The following is a 21,772-nucleotide window of genomic DNA, read 5'->3' as shown; positions in this document are numbered from 1 at the left end:
GTGTGCAAACACGATAGTAGTACTCCCAGCGATAAAAAGGGTATCGTATATCGACTAAATGTCATCGATTTGAGTCTCTGGTTTCTATTAGTCGATTAACTAATCATCTACAGGGCGAATATGATTAATATGACAAAAATATAAACATCGTTATTTACATTTACTAATTTTGTTTATTACGTGTTTTGTTTTTCGCCGTGGTTTTTTTAGGTTTTTTTTTATCGAGAAATGTAAATTAATTCGCATTGCTTATTATCATCATTATTTAAAATAATCAGAATAAAAAGCAAATATTTATCATTAATGAGAATATATGTATATATATGTATATATAAACGATCGTTAGCCATAATTCATGTTTGTACTATGCGAGGTCTGGTAAGCGCTGGATATGTTCTTCTGGGACGACGATTGTTGCTGCTGTTGCAAGTGTTGCTGCTGCTGTTGCTGATCTGAAGCTAGATGATTATTTTCTTGACACCATTCGACAAAATCATCGATGAGCACCGGCCAAGCGCCCTCTGAATCATAGTTGCTCATGCGATCATCAATGTTGGTGGCAAAATCCAGCAGCAGATTCCAAGTGTCCCTTGAAATAGCTCGCTTATGCTTCTCCTCGAGAAATTTACACCAAATACCCAAAAATTTAAAGCGATCACTGAGCACTATGCACCAGTATGCAATAGCCATATCCAGGTCAATGCCCTTCTGACCCGGATCCTTGGCATAGTTAAAGGTGAAATGATAGAAATCTTTAAATTTGCCCGCATCATTCAATTCCTGTTCCAGCAATGGCAACTTCGATTTGAGCTTCTCAATGCTATCTGTACCAAGATCGCACATGCCATTGATAAACTCATCCCGCGAGAATTCACACTGGACCTCAGCGTGGAATTTCCAGGCAATGATGAGCACCAGTTTGGAGTCGGGACTCAATTCCAGATCCTCGAGGAATCTTATCACACCTTGTGAGCTGATCTTTTGGGCATCGCTGGGATCGCGATAGCGCATAAACAGTTGCTCAATGCGCTTGCGATCGAGTTCTCGATAATAGTACTCGGGATTCTGGAAATAATTGTCGCTGGCCAAATCCATTTTCCAATCATTCTGTTGTAAGCAAAAAATGGCTGTTTGTTCGCCTGTTTGTGTTAGCGAAATGAATTTTTTCACCTTGTCGCGATGCTGGCTTGATTTTAGTTTGTTCTGCAAACCACACACAGAAGAAAACAAAAACAAACATTATACACACATTTATATATACGAAGTAACTGCGAATTGCATAAATACACCAACAACAACAATTTGTGCGTGCGCTGGCGTTTGTGTGCAGGAAGAAGCAGCAGCACCCTTTAATGCGAGCAAAACAAACACTAGCTATTGCAACTGCTTTAAAATCTTGCAATTAATGCAATTTGTTTTCTTCAGTGTTTTCCACAATTGCACACTTACCATTGTTTACTTGGGTGTTGTGTGGTTATTATTTTATTTACTAAATATATAATAAAAAGTTTTCTCTGTGTGCTGTTGTTTCGTCCGTCGACACACGCAGAGCTGCCTTTGATATCGATTATTCGCAACGAAATGGCAGCTCTGTTCGAGTGGCAGCCCTGCAGTTATCGATAATTTGCCATCTGACTCAGTATTGATTTTCAGAGCAACAACAAAAGTACAATTAATAATACGACGAAAACAAAGCAAACGGAATAAATAAAACAATTATATAGCGTAAATGTATTCCATCAAGCTGCTGCTTGTGGCGCTATGCGCAATCGTTGCCCACGCCAGCAATATAACTAGTATTGTATTTGGTGATATTAAGGAAGGTGTTGTGGCAGCTTTTGGTGACTTTAACTCTGATGAACTGACGGATGTGTTTGTCATTCGCGATAAGAGGAAAACACTGCAGATTCTCTATGGTGCGTATATTTCCCCCAAATACTCCTGTCATTCTTGCCTATGTATGGAGTTCCAAATTTTGCACAGACTAGGAAAAAGAGTCAAGGTCTTAAGTTTCTCTTTCCCGTCCAAACATCCAAAATAAATAAACACATACATATGTACATGCACTTACAAATGCAAATGTACATATGTATGTAAGAAAATCGTATTGCGTGGAGAGCATGAACTAGTAGCCTCTGTAGTGCGCGTTTACTACAACCAACTCTTGCAATATACATAGTTGTATACAAAGTAGCTAGTTCGAGACTAGTGCAATCGAGACAAACTTCGCCAGTTGTGCTGACGTCTGAAGTTGTCAATTCCTCGATTAGATTTGCTTCACAGCACAAAGTATAATAAAGTTAAACATATTATTTTACTTAAATTGCTAGTTATCATCATTTCATCATCACTTTATAACAAATAAAGTAATATGCGTCATGCATAAGCTATTTACAAATGATTCTATAAATATACAAAAAATAGTGTTACCTTTCTTCAAACATTCCTATGCTTATTAATTTATAAAGTAGTTAAAATATTTAATAAAAGCGGTCTCTATTTGTTTTTCTGCCTTAAGATGTTTTTCACCGTTTGACGTTTACAATACATATTTTTTGTTTAGTTATAATAACTCGACATTACCTTATTCATCTTGAGATTGTTGTACAATGTGAAATTCAGCGGATTTTATTGGAGTGCTTAACTAGGGCGATTTTGAATCAAATATTGAAAAGGATTTATTTAGAAAAGCACTTAAAAACAATAGCCAACTTTTTTCTAGCACAGAATTATTTGATATTCAAATGCTGATGCCTATTTTATATAATAAACAGGTGCGGATACAGAGCCCCTTTTGCGTCCTGGACCCATTTGCTACTATAGCGACAAGGTGATTGTCAGCATAATACCAGGAGATTTCGATGGCGATGCACTGATGGATGTGCTGGTCAATGTGGAGAATGGCAAGGGCATCTATGATGTCTATATCAATTGGGGCAACACCACGAAACTGAATTGTGCCGACAAACCAATCATACAGACATTAGGCGAAGTAATGGCCCTTGATTTTAATGGTGACATGATCATTGATTTGTTTGGTCTCGATACGAATATGACGCGTTGTTTTTGGATCTTCAATAACAAACGTGAGCCGCCAATTGCGGTGCATCAAGCGATGCCCCAAGGCGGCAGTACACAGACTCTAACCGTACCCAATGCGAATGCCTATTTGGATTTGAATAACGACTTTTTGGCCGATCTGTTTCTGCAAACGAAAAACTCTTACGAGATCTGGTATGGTGTTACTGACCGCGATGGACAGGACAACTTTAGCTATCAGCATGCAATCACCATTCAATTGATTGGCGTCAAGGACTATGCCGTTGGCCAGGCTGTCTTTATGGACTTTGAGTTGCGTGGCGTGCAGAATATTGTTCTGCCATTTTGTGTGCAGGAGAATTGCCGAAATTCGACCATATTGGTGCACGATGGCAACGATTTCAATGATGTGCACGTTAATTTCAAGGATCCACAGGGTGTACTCTGGGCATTTGTACCGCCAAAGGCGGATGATGTTTATCTAAAAACCATCACGGCTCGAAGTGGAGATTTCAATTTGGATGGCTATCCCGATTTATTGGTCACCCTGCAGCCGCTGAGCGTGGCCAAACCTGTGATGCAAACGTTTCTGCTCGAGAATGTGGCGTGCAAGACGTGCAGCAAGAATTTCAAACGCACCTTTGAGGTACGCTGGAATGCATTGGCTCCCATGGGCAATAACACTGTCGCTGGAGCCTTCTACGACTTTTATCAGGATGGTGTGCTCGATGTGATACTTATTGAAAAGCAGTCAAATGGCAACTACCGACCTCTAGCTTTTCGCAACACACTCGACTATGATGCCAATTTCGTTAAGGTGATTGTGCTCACTGGTCTGGTGAATGCACAAAATCCCACACCACGCACACCACTCGGTCGAAAGAAGCTCACCTATGGCAGCAATCTGCCGGGTCCCATTATTACATACAGCACAACCACACAGGATGGTGATCAGCAAGTTGGCAGCAGTGTACAGTTGTCACAGTCCTCATACTTTGCTCTCCAATTGCCCTACACATGCTTCGGCCTGGGACGCACACCCAATTTTGTCGATCAACTAGTGGTTGGGATGTACAGTAAGTGGCATAATTGGACGCAGCTCATACCCAATTCACAGATCATTGTGGTGCCGCGACCACTTGATCAACCACAGCACTGGAAGGCGTTGCTCTTTGTGACACCTAGCAAACTGATCCTAATGAGTGTCGTCGCTCTGGGTGGCACTTGCCTGGTCATTGTACTGATCATACTGGTGCTCTACATAAAGGAAAAGCGCGAGGATCGACAGGAGCGCTTACAAGAGTCGCACAGATTCCATTTCGATGCAATGTAAGCGCAGTTAAATGAAAATAACAGCAATATTTGTTGCGGTCAACCATGGCAGGCAGTTGCTTTATTATTTTTTATTGATTAATATATTTTTCGTTTATGTATTTAATTCCCACATACCTAAGTTCTTCTAAACAGAGCGAACAGATTATTAAATGTTGGTTTTAGGTTGTGCGCAAAGTTCATGTACAGACTTTAAAATCTCAAATCAAAGCCGTACCTAGAACCAGCATGGGAGTTAAAAGTGCGCGTTATAATTGTGTAATATATATAGTTTAAAAATGTGATAATAATAAAAATGAAATCCAATAAATATAATTAATCCTATCAAGTCACTTCATTTGCGTTACACGTCTTGAAAGGCATTTGAATTTCTGTTTCAGTTGAGTATGCATATTGAAAAATGATAGTGGTATTTGCATTTCTCTAGACGAAATACATTGGATTGGATTTCAGAAATGCTGGAACAATCAAGCGCTTCTGGTATTCCTCCTTCAGTGAACGCGTTAGACGAGCGCTGTCGAAATGAAATATATAATGATTAACTTGGGAATTCATTGGTGTGCTGCTAATAACTCACTTGAAGATGTAAACACGTCCGCGTGCGGCAGCCAAATGTGCCAAATAAGCTGGCGCCGGATATGAGACGGAACGATTGCAGCGTGGAAACAAATGACACAAGTTATATGTCAATTGTTGCAGCAAATCAATGTCCAAGTTGCCAGTATTCTTAATGACATTGTAGCGCGTCGGCTTGGCTGTGCCCTGGATGGACTGATGACTGACCATAAAAAATTGCATTTCATTCGGATGCACAATGGTGCGATCGATAATTGTGCCTGGGTCAACATTGTTAAATTTGTTTCTCGGATGCGGTGCCGTTACAGGGAAGAAGCGTGTGTGATGACGCTTCACCACAATCACACAGCAGATCTTTGGTGTATAATTGTTTTGCAACTGAAGTAAAATAAAGTTATTAATTATTTGTATGTATGCAATCGTTATGCAAATGCGAATCTCACCTTACGACATGCCACCTCAATGGCCCTAATTTCGATGTTTTCGATTTTCATAAATTGCCCATCGCTAACACCGTCACGATAGTAAATTATATGTTCCGGATAAGTTCCACGATACTGTTTATACACTCGCAAATGTTCGGTTACAATTGATTCCATATCTTCAATTTCTTCACGAGCACCGCCAGTGCCGCTAGTTTGCAATCTATATTGCATGTTGTACGAGGCGCCATACGGATCATGGGATCCAGCAACCCCAACTACACTGGGTATATCACGTTGATCGGGCGACGGATGTGTGACATCAGCACCCAAATACATAACATTCGCCAGCATTATGCGGGGATCATCTTTGATCTTATGATTAATGCCGTTCAGCTTTGAATTGACCTTCAATAGCACATTGTCCACCAATTGGGCATTCAAGCGACGTTCAATGCTGTTTTGCTTGATACACTGCGTTAAAAGGCCATATTGCAGTTCGGCCTTCTGTTTAATCACCTCGTACTGTGGGCCAAAGTTTGGAATGATAACAAACACCAAATCAAAGTTTTTGCTCTTTAAGTCCTTAAATTGTTCATCCAAATGTCGTTCATCTCGAAATTTGCGTATATCGGGTTTCGCCTCGAGACGTACGTTAACGTTTCTACTTTGTTGTAAAACCTGGCAATTGGATTTGAAATTGCTGATTAAAAGGAAATGTGATTCGGTTAACTTTGAAATTATTACAAACCAATGAGGCTAATTCTTCGAGTTTGCCATATTGTATTCTGGATTTGTCGCAATCCATAATCGACCACTTGTGCTGCTTCTCGTGGGTTTTAAGAAATTGGCATCTATTCATGTACCATGAACCGTTCGATGGGCTCTGAAAATTTTTACCATTGTATTCCAACTGGGGTGCCATCAACAGACGTGAGGCGACCGTAATGAAATCATTGGTAATACGTATTCCAAATCTACTGACAGAGGGATCAGCATTATGATTAAAGTGCTTCAATAGGTCCATAATTTTTTGTTTGCGCACATTGGTCGATGTGGCCGCAAACTTGATCATTGCCGACACCTGATTTGCGCCGTCTTTGCGCTTTGCTCATGAAAACAAAATATACACATATAATTCCAAATACTAATAACTAATATATTGTATATTTGACTTACGTTTAATGCTTGCCCCTCCTCAATGCGGCACAACTCCACAGGCAAATAAATGTTTTTGGCCGGTGGTCCAACATGCAGACAATACAGATTGGGATACTGCAATTTATATCCTCGCGATGCAAAATATTCCTCAACAGTTATAACCTTGCCGTCTGACTCAAATTTCAGCATTTTTGGTGGCTGCTGCGAAAATCCATTCACCTTATAGGCACGCGGTGTCGATGCAAAGCTTTTTGGTGGCTCATAGACGATATTAATGCCTTTCAAAAACGACAAGACGTTCCACAAGTTATTATTACAACTGCCGCTCCGTATGTCGTCCATACGGATACGATTATGGTTCACCATGTAATCAATCACTGGCATTGACATAGGAAACGACTTGTGAGAGACATCGACATTTACAAAGGGTTTGTCGCCCAGCACAAAACTCTGATAGAGACCAACCAATGCCTCATAGCCATCTCGCAGTTCCACAGGTGGTCCATTGCCAGATTTCATAAAAAATGAACGTCCAGCACGTATGGCATTCTTATTGCAGGGCTCAGCCAGCACCACCTCCAGACACTGCATGGCACGCATGGGCTTGTCATAGATCTTGTCTTTCATATAACTACAATAAATGCATCGCTTAGTTGTGCTTAATAATGTGATACGAGTTAGTTTTGTTTCTTACCTGCGCAGTGAGCTAAGATCTACAACGCTGTTATCGGTTTCCTTGATTGTAATTGTGTAATGAACGGTACGGCCATAACGATCTATCACCTAGTTAACAACAATGGGTCTTAGTTTAATAAATATATATATTAAAAATGAAAATACTAGAAATGATGTTAAATTTAAAAAGACTGACAGCTACGCTTCGATAGGCACAAGTTATTAAGCTAAGACACAAGCCTGTGCTTTTGAAATATGAAATGAAACAGATAACTAGTAATCAGAAACTTACCTCTACTTTGCCGTCAATTGGTGTCGTTAGTTTATCCACAGCGTAGCAAGATTTACGACCATCGAAAGCGGCAATCGCATTTTTCAGATATTGCGTGCGAAACACGTCAAAAGCCTGCCTGTAGAACTTTTTGGGACGATCGGGCACTATGGTCACGTCATAATGAAAAGCTGTATCGGGCATTTTGCTTAAGTCAAGATCCAAATAGTTGACGGCACAAGTGCCGGGTCTGCCCAATGTGCCACGTTTAATGGGCCCGTCTTGCGGAACCTGTACAGCAGTACTACCAGCAGAAGGCGGTGGACCACGCTGCTGATATCCAGCACCTTGTTGACCACCTTGTGGTCCACGCTGCTGATAACCGCCACCTTGTTGGGCTCCCTGTTGACCACCTTGTGGTCCACGTTGTTGATATCCAGCTCCTTGCTGGCCTCCATGTGGTCCACGCTGCTGATAGCCGCCACCCTGTTGGCCTCCCTGTTGACCACCTTGTGGTCCACGTTGTTGATATCCAGCACTTTGCTGGCCTCCTTGTGGTCCACGCTGCTGATAACCGCCACCCTGTTGGCCTCCCTGTTGTCCACGCTGTTGATATCCAGCACCTTGCTGGCCTCCTTGTGGTCCACGCTGCTGATAACCGCCACCTTGTTGGCCTCCCTGTTGACCACCTTGTGGTCCACGTTGTTGATAACTGCCACCGTGTTGACCACCTTGTGGTCCACGCTGTTGATAACCCTGTTGGCCTCCCTGTTGACCACTTTGTGGTCCCTGCTGCTGCTGTACCGCTTGCTGTGGAGTTTGACCGCTTTGGGGCTTAGCTTGTTGGGAGCCACCTTGCGCAGCTTGTCCGCCTTGTTGTGCACCAGGTCTACGTTGCTGTTGACCCGCTTGTGCCCAACCTTCTTGCTGCGATCCCTGGCCACCTTGTGCTTGTCCTTGCCTCTGTTGTTGTTGGCCAGCTGCTTGCCAGCCTCTTTCGGGATCACGGCCGCCCTCGGCTCGCTGTCCTTGCCGAGCTGGTGCAGCTATGCAATAAGTTTATAGATGTGTGAAAATTGTAAAAATAAGTGCATGACGTGGCTGTTCAAATAACAATAAGTGTGATTCCCCTTTATCGCAAAAAAGTACAACGCAATTTCGTTTGACACAACAAAAATCAAACTAACACAGATAAATTAGGTAAAAATGTTGAACAGGCAAGAATTGTGGGTTTCCCCCTTAAATACAAATTGGAAGTAGTTTCTAGAAGCATTTATAGCCTACAACATCAATGTCTGTATACATGTAGTATATAAATAAATATGTATGCATATATGTTCCAATGTATGTATTTCACAATTACTGCACTCACCTTGTTGTTGTTGTGGCTGCTGTGGCTGCGATGGAGCTGCAGCTTCCTGCGGCTCATTCTTATATTCTGAAATTACAATTGCATTGGTATTATTTGAATTCTTAATCCATTTCAATACACATACTATTCTTTTTTCCCATTTTTTTCACCCAATTTACGCAGTAAATTTATTTTGTATATTCGAAACAATAATTTTTTACGAGACAACTCGACCTGCTTTTATCAGATTCTTCACTTAAGTGAATGTCAACACTGAAGTTGTACAGTGTTGAACATTTCGTTTGGGTATATCGATAACAACGAAAGGCATCGGTTATATATTTTTTATCGATTAGCGATTAGTATGATACGACTGCAGGTTGCCGCATTTTTAAAAATGATTTCAAAAATAAGATTTGTTTAAATGCAAAAAATGTTTTTGATTTATTTATTAAGACTCATTTTAAAAATAATATTCCACGACCAAGTCTGCTTCGCAATGAATTTAATTACAAAAATGTATTCAATTGAGAAATCCCTTAGGTTCTGAATCAAGCAATAAATGAAATGTCTTATTTTGTTTTTGTTGTTGTTTATGGTTGTATCAATTTTATTTGGCCCAATTACAGCAACCAATGAAATGTTTTACAATTTTTACTTAATTTTTTCATTTTTAAAAATGTTGTAGCCCAAAAATATTGATGCATAATATATATATATATTTTTTCAATTATCTATTTGCATAAATATATTGTAATGCATTTTAACAATTTGTTTTAAAGCATAAAAAGTTCCATTGCACAAATGTGGTTATCAAATGAATGTCTACTCGATTTTGTTGAAATTTTCTATAGAATTTGTATAAAATTTTACTAACAATTGCACAACTTAAAATAACTACAATAATTGTATATATTTATATATATTAATGTAGATGATTTTGTAAAACATCAATTTACGCTTAAAATGTAAATTCAACTAATTTATACTAAAATGACTCATATTATTTAATATAAAAGACTGTGGAAAACAAGAATAGTTATGCCCAAAAATTGCACCACAATGATAAATGGTACTAATAAAAAAGCAAAATCTTTGCTGCAAAGTAAATTGAAATTGTAGTTGTTTTTCTTAACGTTTCGCTGCAGCGATACTTAAAATATAAAACTTAACAAACAATATTTTTCTGTTCGTAATGGGCTCGGAAATTGTTTAATTCGTCCAGGCAACAAGAACAAAAGCATCATGTAACTTTGAATTGCTGCTGGTAAACAAAAAAACTTAAATGCTGCGTATAGACATAGTTCGTTTTGCAGTATATTTGTTTTCGATTTTTGTTTGTTTTCTTCTTCTTGCTCTTAAATGAAATCGATGTTTTCGTAGAGCTCACATCTTTGGTGTGTGATTTTTAATATTTTTGCGTTTTTATGTTTTTATTTTTTTTTATACCCTTGCAGCGAAGAGCAATAAAATAATTGTTCTCGCTTGTAATAATCGATTTGCACTAACTGTCTATTTGGTCTGCAAGGGTATTTATTCTTCGGAGTGCCGAAGTAGGCTTTTCTATCTTGTTTTTTTTATTGTTCTATTTTAACAACATTTTTACGTACATAGCTTCTCTTTAGACGTTGATTAAGTGGGGTTCATTCGAGCTTGTTGCCTACTCTATATCAGGTTATATAACAGGAACGAACTATAATTAGCTAGATAGAAATATACATATATAAAATTATTATTATTATTATTATTATTATTATTATTATTATTATTATTATTATTATTATTATTATTATTATTATTATTATTATTATTATTATTATTATTATTATTATTATTATTATTATTATTATTATTATTATTATTATTATTATTATTATTATTATTATTATTATTATTATTATTATTATTATTATTATTATATATATATGATCAATTATCGAAATTTTAACCGAAATCAGTGCTGCCAATTAAGGGTAACGCGTAAGGGTAACGCGATAAATTGGCAGCACTGATTTCGGTTAAAATTTCGATAATTGATCATTTTGAAGCTATTTCGATTGTTAAAAGATTCCACTTAAAATCGAAAGCTCTTATCGGCAGTTTTAAACTAATTCAGTTACAATTTCAATTCCAGAATTAATAAATAGCATTAAAATCTCAAATCAAAGCCGCACCCAGAACCATAATGGAAGTTAAAAGTGCGCATTATAATTGTGTATATATTATATATGTATGTATTTGTATATATGTATATCATGTATATGTACATATATGCATAAGTATATAAGTAATTGTGTATATAGTTTAAAAAATGTGATAAGAATAAAAATGAAATCCAATAAATATAATTAATCCTATCAAGTCGCTTCATTTGCGTTATTCGTCTTGAAAGGCATTTGAATTTCTGTTACAGTTGAGTATGCATATTGAAAAATTATAGTGGTATTTGCATTTCTCTAGACGAAATACATTGGATTGGATTTCAGAAATGCTGGAACAATCAAGCGCTTCTGGTATTCCTCCTTCAGTGAACGCGTTAGACGAGCGCTGTGAAAATGAAATATATAATGATCAACTTGGGAATTCATTGGTGTGCTGCTAATAACTCACTTGAAGATGTAAACACGTCCGCGTGCGGCAGCCAAATGTGCCAAATAAGCTGGCGCCGGATATGAGACGGAACGATTGCAGCGTGGAAACAAATGACACAAGTTATATGTCAATTGTTGCAGCAAATCAATGTCCAAGTTGCCAGTATTCTTAATGACATTGTAGCGCGTCGGCTTGGCTGTGCCCTGGATGGACTGATGACTGACCATAAAAAATTGCATTTCATTCGGATGCACAATGGTGCGATCGATAATTGTGCCTGGGTCAACATTGTTAAATTTGTTTCTCGGATGCGGTGCCGTTACAGGGAAGAAGCGTGTGTGATGACGCTTCACCACAATCACACAGCAGATCTTTGGTGTATAATTGTTTTGCAACTGAAGTAAAATAAAGTTATTAATTATTTGTATGTATGCAATCGTTATGCAAATGCGAATCTCACCTTACGACATGCCACCTCAATGGCCCTAATTTCGATGTTTTCGATTTTCATAAATTGGCCTTCGCTAACACCATCACGATAGTAAATTATATGTTCCGGATAAGTTCCACGATACTGCTTATACACTCGCAAATGTTCGGTTACAATTGATTCCATATCTTCAATTTCTTCACGAGCACCGCCAGTGCCGCTAGTTTGCAATCTATATTGCATGTTGTACGAGGCGCCATACGGATCATGGGATCCAGCAACCCCAACTACACTGGGTATATCACGTTGATCGGGCGACGGATGTGTGACATCAGCACCCAAATACATAACATTCGCCAGCATTATGCGGGGATCATCTTTGATCTTATGATTAATGCCGTTCAGCTTTGAATTGACCTTCAATAGCACATTGTCCACCAATTGGGCATTCAAGCGACGTTCAATGCTGTTTTGCTTGATACACTGCGTTAAAAGGCCATATTGCAGTTCGGCCTTCTGTTTAATCACCTCGTACTGTGGGCCAAAGTTTGGAATGATGACAAACACCAAATCAAAGTTTTTGCTCTTTAAGTCCTTAAATTGTTCATCCAAATGTCGTTCATCTCGAAATTTGCGTATATCGGGTTTCGCCTCGAGACGTACGTTAACGTTTCTACTTTGTTGTAAAACCTGGCAATTGGATTTGAAATTGCTGATTAAAAAGGAAAATGTGATTCGGTTAACTTTGAAATTATTACAAACCAATGAGGCTAATTCTTCGAGTTTGCCATATTGTATTCTGGATTTGTCGCAATCCATAATCGACCACTTGTGCTGCTTCTCGTGGGTTTTTAGAAATTGGCATCTATTCATGTACCATGAACCGTTCGATGGGCTCTGAAAATTTTTACCATTGTATTCCAACTGGGGTGCCATCAACAGACGTGAGGCGACCGTAATGAAATCATTGGTAATACGTATTCCAAATCTACTGACTGAGGGATCAGCATTATGATTAAAGTGCTTCAATAGGTCCATAATTTTTTGTTTGCGCACATTGGTCGATGTGGCCGCAAACTTGATCATTGCCGATACCTGATTTGCGCCGTCTTTGCGCTTTGCTCATAGAAACGAAATATACACATATAATTCCAAATGCTAATAACTAATATATTGTATATTTGACTTACGTTTAATGCTTGCCCCTCCTCAATGCGGCACAACTCCACAGGCAAATAAATGTTTTTGGCCGGTGGTCCAACATGCAGACAATACAGATTGGGATACTGCAATTTATATCCTCGAGATGCAAAATATTCCTCAACAGTTATAACCTTGCCGTCTGACTCAAATTTCAGCATTTTTGGTGGCTGCTGCGAAAATCCATTCACCTTATAGGCACGCGGTGTCGATGCAAAGCTTTTTGGTGGCTCATAGACGATATTAATGTCTTTCAAAAACGACAAGACGTCCCTCAAATTATTATTACAATTGCCGCTCCGTATGTCGTCCATACGGATACGATTATGGTTCACCATGTAATCAATCACTGGCATTGACATAGGAAACGACTTGTGAGAGACATCGACATTTACAAAGGGTTTGTCGCCCAGCACAAAACTCTGATAGAGACCAACCAATGCCTCATAGCCATCTCGCAGTTCCACAGGTGGTCCATTGCCAGATTTCATAAAAAATGAACGTCCAGCACGTATGGCATTCTTATTGCAGGGCTCAGCCAGCACCACCTCCAGACACTGCATGGCACGCATGGGCTTGTCATAGATCTTGTCTTTCATATAACTACAATAAATGCATCGCTTAGTTGCGCTTAATAATGTGATACGAGTTAGCTTTGTTTCTTACCTGCGCAATGAGCTAAGATCTACAATGCTGTTATCGGTTTCCTTGATTGTAATTGTGTAATGAACGGTACGGCCATAACGATCTATCACCTAGTAAGGTAACAACAATAGGTCATACTTTAATAAATATATATATATTACAAATGAGAATACTAGAAAGTATGTTAAATTTAACAAGTAAGAAATTTACAGTAGATGTGGTCGACTGTGAGATACGCGCTACCCATTATTTTCAAAATATACCTAAAATACTACAAAAATACTAAAAATATACCTAATTGTATATTTGGTATATCGATATGGTACCACATTCAAAATATACCACAGACGGCACAATATACCAGATTGTCAAATAAAGCCACACAGACCCCAGTAAGAAGGCGTGTTTGCCTATACAAAAGTATTTCTTTAATACCTACAACAATTTTTATCTGATCGCAATCAAATTTTCAGGAATCACAACTACTATAGTTGTTATTGTATATACCAAAATTCGTAGCTCTAGCCTTAAATTTACGCTTGTTATTCGATTTTTATGATTTGCGGGGGCCGAAAAGGGAAACCAACTTGATCTGCGTGCGAACATAACAAATGCTGTCGAAAAGTTATAGCTCTATCTCTTATAGTCTCTGAGATCTAGGTGTTCATACGGACGGACGGACAGACGTTGATCAAGAATATATATACTTTATAGGGTCGGAGATGCCTCCTTCTACCTGTTACATACATTTCCTCTCGGCACAAAGTTATAATATCCTTCTACCCTATGGGTAGCTGGTATAAAAAGACTGGCAACTACGCTTCGATAGGCACAAGTTATTAAGCTAAGACACAAGCCTGTGTTTTTATACCCACTACCCACAGGGTAGAAGGGTATTATAACTTTGTGCCGACAGGAAATGTATGTAACAGGTAGAAGGAGGCATCTCCGACCCTATAAAGTATATATATTCTTGATCAGCGTCAACAGCCGAGACGATCTAGTCATGTCCGTCTGTCCGTCTGTGTGTCTGTCCGTATGAACACCTAGATCTCAGAGACTATAAGAGATAGAGCTATATTTTTGTTTTGTTATTTGTTATGTTTGCACGCAGATCAAATTTGTTTCAAATTTTTGCCACGCCCCTTCCGCCCCCGCAAATCTAAAATTCGAATAACAAGCGTAATTTTAAAGCTGGAGTTACGAATTTTGGTATATACAATAACAACTTCAGTGGTTAAGATTCCTGAAAATTTGGTTGCGATCAGATAAAAATTGTCGTTATAAAGGAAATACTTTTGTATAGGCAATAACGCCTACTTACTAGAGGTCTGAGTTGCTTTATTCGACAATCTGGTACATTGTGACGTCTATGGTATATTTTGAATGCGATACTATATCGATATACCACATATACCATTTGGTATATTTTTAGTATTTTTTTCAATATATTTTGTATATTTTGAGAATAATACCACAAAATAAATGGCTTTTATTCAAAATGTGTACAGGGTATCTCACAGTCGAGTACACTCGACTGTAGCTTTCTTACTTGTTGAAATATGAAATGAAACAGATAACTAATAATCAGAAACTTACCTCTACTTTGCCGTCAATTGGAGTCGTCAGTTTATCCACAGCGTAGCAAGATTTACGACCATCGAAAGCGGCAATCGCATTTTTCAGATATTGCGTGCGAAACACGTCAAAAGCCTGCCTGTAGAACTTTTTGGGACGATCGGGCACTATTGTCACGTCATAATGAAAAGCTTTATCGGGCATTTTGCTTAAGTCAACATCCAAATAGTTGACGGCACAAGTGCCGGGTCTGCCCAATGTGCCACGTTTAATGGGCCCGTCTTGCGGAACCTGTACAGCAGTACTACCAGCGGAAGACGGTGGACCACGCTGCTGATATCCAGCACCTTGTTGACCACCTTGTGGTCCACGCTGCTGATAACCGCCACCTTGTTGGGCTCCCTGTTGACCACCTTGTGGCCCACGTTGTTGATAACTGCCACCCTGTTGACCTCCCTGTTGTCCTCGCTGTTGATATCCAGCACTTTGCTGGCCACCTTGCCCAGCTTGTCCGCCTTGTTGTGCACCAGGTCTACGTTGCTGTTGACCCGCTTGTGTCCAACCTCCTTGCTGCGATCCCTGGCCACCTTGTTCTTGTCCTTGTCTCTGTTGTTGTTGACCAGCTACTTGCCAGCCTCTTTCGCCATCACGGACGCCCTCGGCTCGCTGTCCTTGCCGAGCTGGTGCAGCTATGCAATAAGTTTATAGATGTGTGAAAATTTAAAAAATAGGTGCATGACGTGGCTATTCAAATAATAAGAAAAGTGATTCCCCTTTATCGCAAACAAGTAAAACGCAATTTTATTTGAAAATATAATACAATACAAATTGGAAGTAGTTTCTAGAAGCATTTATAGCCTATAACTGTAATGGACCCATACATTAAACAACAACAACAATAAAATTCAACGCTAGCGTAGAGATCATCAGTAACAGCAACAACTCAGATAGATGTAGAGTCCATTGTCCGAGAATCGGTTACTCGCGTTTTGTCCTCTATGTCAGGTTCGGGAAGTTTAGGTGTTCCAAATGGCTACGTCGCTCATCGTGAAACTCCGATTACTCCACAAAGTTACCGATCCACCAATCTTATTCAGAATTTAGGGCCAAATAGGACTCAGACATTCTACAGAAATGGGGTATCCGATTTGTTGGCACTGCCGAAGGATTATCTGTTAAGGAATTTTTATTCAGAGTACAAATCCTAACGCGCGAGCATTTTAAGGGGGACTTGGAAATTATAAGTCGAAATATCCATCAGCTGTTGATAGGAAAGGCAAAAAGTTGGTTTGGAGATACCATAAGAGTGTTCAAACTTTCGAGAATTTTTCGTACCGTTCAGAAGTCAATATCGCGAGTGCAGATCAGTGACTGAATTACGGGAACAGATCACGTAAACAAAAGCCAGGTGAATCCTTCGACGCGTTTTATGAAAGTGTTTGCAAACTGATGGACAGATTATCCGTTAGTTTTGCAGAAGACGAACTAGTAGAGATGATTCAGGGAAACTTACAGATTGACATGAAAGACTGACATCTGTTTGAAGATATGTATCTTTTCGATTTCCGAGCTTCGTCGTTTGGTGCATAAGCGTGAACATTTTCTGCACGATATAGGTAGAGCACATCAGCCGCAAGTCAAAGCTGGTGCATATCGAGAATACGCCCTGGATGACGAGCAACCCGAAAAAGATCCTGAGAGTGACGAAAAGATTGAGATTGCAGCCATACAACGTAAAACACCATTAGTTTGCTGGAATTCCGAAACTGCTGGCCACATGTGGGAAAATTGTTTGGCTGAAAAAACGTTTCTTGTTATGGATGCGGGGCTGCGCAAGTTTATAAGGCAAATTGTCTGCAAACAAAAGAAGGAAATCCGGCAAAGAGGGGCATCCAATGCAGGAAGGATGATAGGAGATAAGTTGAATATAGCGAGTAAAACGGTTAGAATTTTAGAACGAAAAGCAGATCAATTCTAAAATACACAATAGTTTTAAGCCTTATCATGAGAGATTAAGAGATTATTAAATAGCTAGACAAAAATTTTTTCTGGACAGGGGAAGAAAAGTCGTCGAAACACTATTTGTCAACGAAAATATTTTATATTGCTTAAAAGCAAGAAAGCTATGATGGTGTCAACCATTTTTCAGAACAATATTGACCGTAGTAGTTATGCGAGTTTTTCTTTCTTAGAGTTTTCCGAACTTGGCTTGCTTGATACTGGAGCAAACATCAGTTGTCTTGGTGATTCTTTGGCTGCGTTGGATTTTTCAAATCATTCCAATTTCAAGCCAATAAAGTCGCAAGTTCAAACTGCTGATGCTAAAGTGCACCTGGTGTATGGAATTTTGAAAGTAAATATGAAATATATAGACAAAGAAAGACAGGTAGATCTTTACATTATTCCATCGATAGCCCAGAAATTATTACTAGGAATAAATTTCTGGCGAGAATTTGAACTCGCACCAGGAATCATTAGCTCAATCTTGTCGGAAGAGATAGAACAGAATCAAGCTGAGGATAAATATCCATTATCCATGCAAGAACGATAGCAACTGGAGTCAGTAAAGGAGTTATTTCCCAATTTTTAAAGACAGGGATTGTGTCGAACCGCGTTGATTAAACATGACATTGAGATTGGTGATAGTAAGTCCAGCAGTGGAAAAGTTGATGTTCTCAGAAATTGATCGCATGCTTAGGATTGGGATAATTGAACCATCGCAAAGTGCCTCGAGCTCTTCAATGCGCATGGTTGTAAGGCCAAACAAGGTTCGATTATGCTTGGATGCTCGAAAGCTAAATGAGGGCACTCGTAAGGATGCATAGTATGCGTTGCATACCCTTTGCAAAGCATTGAAGGTATCTTTGCTCAACTTCTAAAGGCTAATCTAATTTCGAAGCTAGATCTCGAAGATGCTTATTGGCAGATAGAGCCTACCGAAAAAGCGAAACCTTTGACTGCATTCACCGTTCCAGGTCGATCTTTATACCAATTTACCGTCATTCCCTTTGGGCTTTTACAATGTCCAGATTAATAGATGATTTAATCCCGCCCGATTTACGGCATTGCGTTTTCGAATATCTGTATGATCTCGTCATCGTTGCCGAAGATTTTTCATCTCACCTTGCTGTGTTAGTTCGCATAACAGACCAATTTCGAAAGGTAAACCTTACTTTGAACATTTCAAAAAGTCTCTTTTGTGTCACGAAGTTTAAATACTTAGGATATGTGATAAGTAATGGTGGAGTAGCAACCGATCCATAGAAAATTTCTTGTGTACTAAACTGGCCTACTCCCAAGAACTTGAAGCAAGTTCGAGGTTTCCTCGGGGTTTGTGGTTGGTAGAGAAGATTCATCAAAGATTTATCCGAAATTTCGTGTCCCATTATTAAAGTGCTGAAAGCAAAAACGTTTTAAATAGTCTTTAGAAGCCCAGGAAGCAATGGATAGGTTAAGGACATTGTTAACTACCGCTCCAGTGCTGCAAAATGCAGATTTTTCTCGAAAATTTTTCTACACTGCGATGCCAGCGATCATGGTATTGGTGCTGTATTAGTTCAACTTTCAGATACAGGAGAGGAACGTCCACTGGCATTTATGCCAAAAAAATTAGCGTAGCAGAAAGACAGGTTCTTGCAGTAATTTTAGCCGTTGAGAAATTCAGAAGCTATCTCGAACTACAACCATTCGAAGTAGTGACGGATCATTCGAGTCTCCTATGGCTAATGCGACAGCAGTATGTATCTGGCAGATTGGTCCGCTGGATACTTTATTTACAAGCGTTTAAGTTTACCATTTCGCATCGAAAAGGCAAGGATCACGTTGTTCCAGATACATTGTCAAGAATTAGTGAAGCAGAGATTGAAAGCGTCAAATAAATAGGTACTGAAATTGATTTAGGGTCTCCAGCTTTTCTTGAGGCTGCGTACTTCGAATTCAAAGACTTAGTGGAAACGAATACTGAGAAATTCCCTGATTTGAAAACTGTAGATAAATATGTCTACATTCGCACCGAAGACTCATCTGGAAACGCCATGCAAGATATGGATGTTTGGAAGTTATGGGTGCCGGAGTCATTTTGAGTAGCAGCTATTCGGCAATTGATTGCGTAATATCTTTTAACGGTGGAATGCAGAAAACGATTGAACGATTACGAAGGCACTTGTATTGGCCAGGTCTATCTAAACAAGTGGAATATGTGCGCGCATGTGATGTTTGCAAAGAAACGAAAGCGCCAAATATGACGTTACGACCTCCAATGGGTCAGCAAAGTATATCGTGTAGGCCTTTTCAAAAGTTATATATTGACATATTAGGTCCTTATCCACGAAATAAGAAGGGCCATATTGGGCTGCTCATCGTCCTTGATCATTTTAGCCGATATCAATGGCTGTATCCGTTAAAGAAATTCACAGCAGCCGTTATCGAATTTCTTGGAAAACGAATTTTTGCAGAGTTATGTGTGCCTGAGATCATTGTAAGTGACAATGGATCTCAATTCAAGTCGAATTATTTTAAGGCATTCTTAACAAAGTTTGGAATAACTCATACTTGTGCTGCCTTATATTCGCCCCAAAGCAATGCTGTCAAGAGGGTTAATCGCTCTTTGCTAGCAGCTGTTCGCTCGTATCTTCGAACTGATCAGACTGAATGGGATACAAACTTGTCCAATATTTTTTCAGCTCTAAGATCCACTTTGCATCAAGCGATTGGATGTTCGCCGTATAAAGCTTTGTTTGGATTCACTATGATCAACCATGCTGGTGATTACAAGTTACTGGAAAAAATATCTATGTTAGAAGATTCACCTCTGCTGAATCTAAGTGATCAGATACAATTGTTGTGAAAGGATATTAAGCAAAATAGTCGTCCTGCTTATGAGTGTAACGCTATGCAATACAATTTGCGGGCAAAGCCAGTTTCTTTTAATGGAGTCCAAGAGGTTTTTAAAAGAAACTTTTATTTGAGCAATTTCTCGAACAATTTCAAACAAAAAGCTAAAAAAGCAAAAAGAAAAAAAGCAGTGAGTCGGCTTAGAATGCTACACAACATCAAAGCCGTTGCAGATGTATGTATGTGTGTATGTATACATGTATATATAAATATGTATGCATGTATGTTTCAATGTATGAGCTATTTCACAATTACTGCACTTACCTTGTTGTTGTTGTGGCTGCTGTGGCTGCAGTGGAACTGCAGCTTCCTGTGGCTCTTTCTTATATTCTGAAATTACAATTGCATTGGTATTATATGAATTATTAATCCATTGCAATACACATACTATTCTTTTTTCCCATTTTCTTCACCCAATTTACGCTGTAAATTTATAGTGTATATTCGAAATAATAATTTTTACGGGACAACTCGACAGTTAAGCTGATATCAGAGCAAAGCGAGAAGATGGCAGAGTGGGAGCTTTTGGAAAAGCGAACTACATTCAAACACGCGTACTTTGAAAATAAACTGAAATTAAATCACAGAATGCAACAAGACGATCGTACGCTCTGAGCAAGTTGAAGCGATAAAGCAGGTTGCTCTCGCTTTATCGCTTGAACTTGCAACTCGCTTAGCTCTCACTCTGACATCTTTGGAGCGATTGCATATAAAAAAGGTCGCAGTGGTTTATCGCTCGCTTCTTGCCCAATATCACATCGCTTCTCGCGCGCACTCCGACCAGCGTTGCCAATTTCGTAATTTTCCCGCTAGATCTGGCGGTTTTCGAAAGTAAAATGTATAAATTTAAAACTAGCGGCTAGCGGGAATTATAGCTATTTTCAAAACAAAACTGACGGAACTTTAGTTTTTTAAAAACATTTGGTTATCTTCTTGTATTTTTATGCTTTACGATGCCACACTTTAATAACTTGTAGTATTTTTGCATTGCAATGGTAAAAAAAACATCGATTTGCCAAAAGATCTTTACATTGTTATCGATTTTTACTAGTTTTATCACCATCTGGGTATTTCACAATTTCCAAAACCATCGTGTATGACAGTTAAAATGCCCAAGATTTATTAACAAAAACCGCGTCATGCTTGGTTACAAGACCTTGCGTTTAAGGATTGGTTAACTCTAGATGCAGCCGATGATCAAAAACGCTCTTGAAATTATTGAAAATCCAGCAGTAATGCGAAACTTTGTGATTTGCACGCACATGTCAAGACAAGAGGAAGAAAATAACGTTTATTCCGTGTGTCTCTGCAAAAAACTGCCAGCGAGAGGCGGCATTGTCTCTATATATTGCGATGCATTCATTGGTCAACCCCATTGATCATTTGGGATTGTTGTGCGGGAGCAATTTTCAGGATGGCGGTGCTATAAAGCTTCACAGAACAAAGTGTACCAGAAAAGGGCATGATTGACGTAATTTACGAACTACTCAAAAATACTTAATAAATAAAACAATTCAATAAAAATTTTGTTTTATTAACCTATCATCCTAATTCTCTGGCGGTTTCTAGCTTTTTTCATATGTTACTTCAGCTTTTTTATGACCAGA

The 21,772-nt window shown here is 38.9% G+C and overlaps 3 protein-coding genes across 11 annotated transcripts; 1 reads left to right on the top strand and 2 right to left on the bottom strand.

Moving 5' to 3' along the window:
• Positions 1 to 150: 150 nt before the first annotated feature.
• On the bottom strand, positions 151 to 2,724 carry LOC117572644 (DCN1-like protein). 2 transcript variants are annotated; one of them, XM_034255622.2, is made up of 2 exons: positions 2,584 to 2,724; positions 151 to 1,203 (listed from the first exon to the last, which is right to left on the bottom strand). In XM_034255622.2, exons 1-2 carry the CDS (start codon positions 2,590 to 2,592, stop codon positions 343 to 345), a joined length of 870 nt encoding a protein of 289 aa, XP_034111513.1. In that variant the 5' UTR covers positions 2,593 to 2,724; the 3' UTR covers positions 151 to 342. The 2 variants fall into 2 exon arrangements, with proteins under 2 accessions (XP_034111513.1, XP_034111514.1); XM_034255623.2 differs by lacking the exon at positions 2,584 to 2,724 and adding an exon at positions 1,450 to 1,580.
• LOC117572643 (T-cell immunomodulatory protein) lies at positions 1,625 to 4,758 on the top strand. Its single transcript, XM_034255621.2, has 2 exons — positions 1,625 to 1,916; positions 2,775 to 4,758. The coding sequence occupies exons 1-2, from the start codon at positions 1,730 to 1,732 to the stop codon at positions 4,370 to 4,372; spliced, it is 1,785 nt and encodes a 594-aa protein (XP_034111512.1). The 5' UTR covers positions 1,625 to 1,729; the 3' UTR covers positions 4,373 to 4,758.
• LOC117572642 (protein argonaute-2) lies at positions 4,398 to 20,657 on the bottom strand. 8 transcript variants are annotated; one of them, XM_052004980.1, is made up of 9 exons: positions 20,554 to 20,657; positions 20,430 to 20,495; positions 7,498 to 8,522; positions 7,225 to 7,313; positions 6,549 to 7,161; positions 6,121 to 6,474; positions 5,391 to 6,050; positions 4,949 to 5,325; positions 4,398 to 4,885 (listed from the first exon to the last, which is right to left on the bottom strand). In XM_052004980.1, exons 1-9 carry the CDS (start codon positions 20,567 to 20,569, stop codon positions 4,795 to 4,797), a joined length of 3,291 nt encoding a protein of 1,096 aa, XP_051860940.1. In that variant the 5' UTR covers positions 20,570 to 20,657; the 3' UTR covers positions 4,398 to 4,794. The 8 variants fall into 8 exon arrangements, with proteins under 8 accessions (XP_051860940.1, XP_051860938.1, XP_034111510.1 ...); XM_052004978.1 differs by lacking the exon at positions 20,430 to 20,495 and adding an exon at positions 8,849 to 8,914 and having other exon boundaries at positions 20,554 to 20,584; XM_034255619.2 differs by lacking the exons at positions 20,430 to 20,495; positions 20,554 to 20,657 and adding exons at positions 8,849 to 8,914; positions 8,973 to 9,106.
• Positions 20,658 to 21,772: the final 1,115 nt, after the last annotated feature.

This window comes from Drosophila albomicans, chromosome 3 (genome assembly GCF_009650485.2).
Source record: "Drosophila albomicans strain 15112-1751.03 chromosome 3, ASM965048v2, whole genome shotgun sequence".
Lineage (NCBI taxonomy): Eukaryota > Metazoa > Arthropoda > Insecta > Diptera > Drosophilidae > Drosophila > Drosophila albomicans.
Note: the sequence above shows the minus strand (reverse complement) of the source record. Positions and strands in the feature narration are given on the sequence as shown.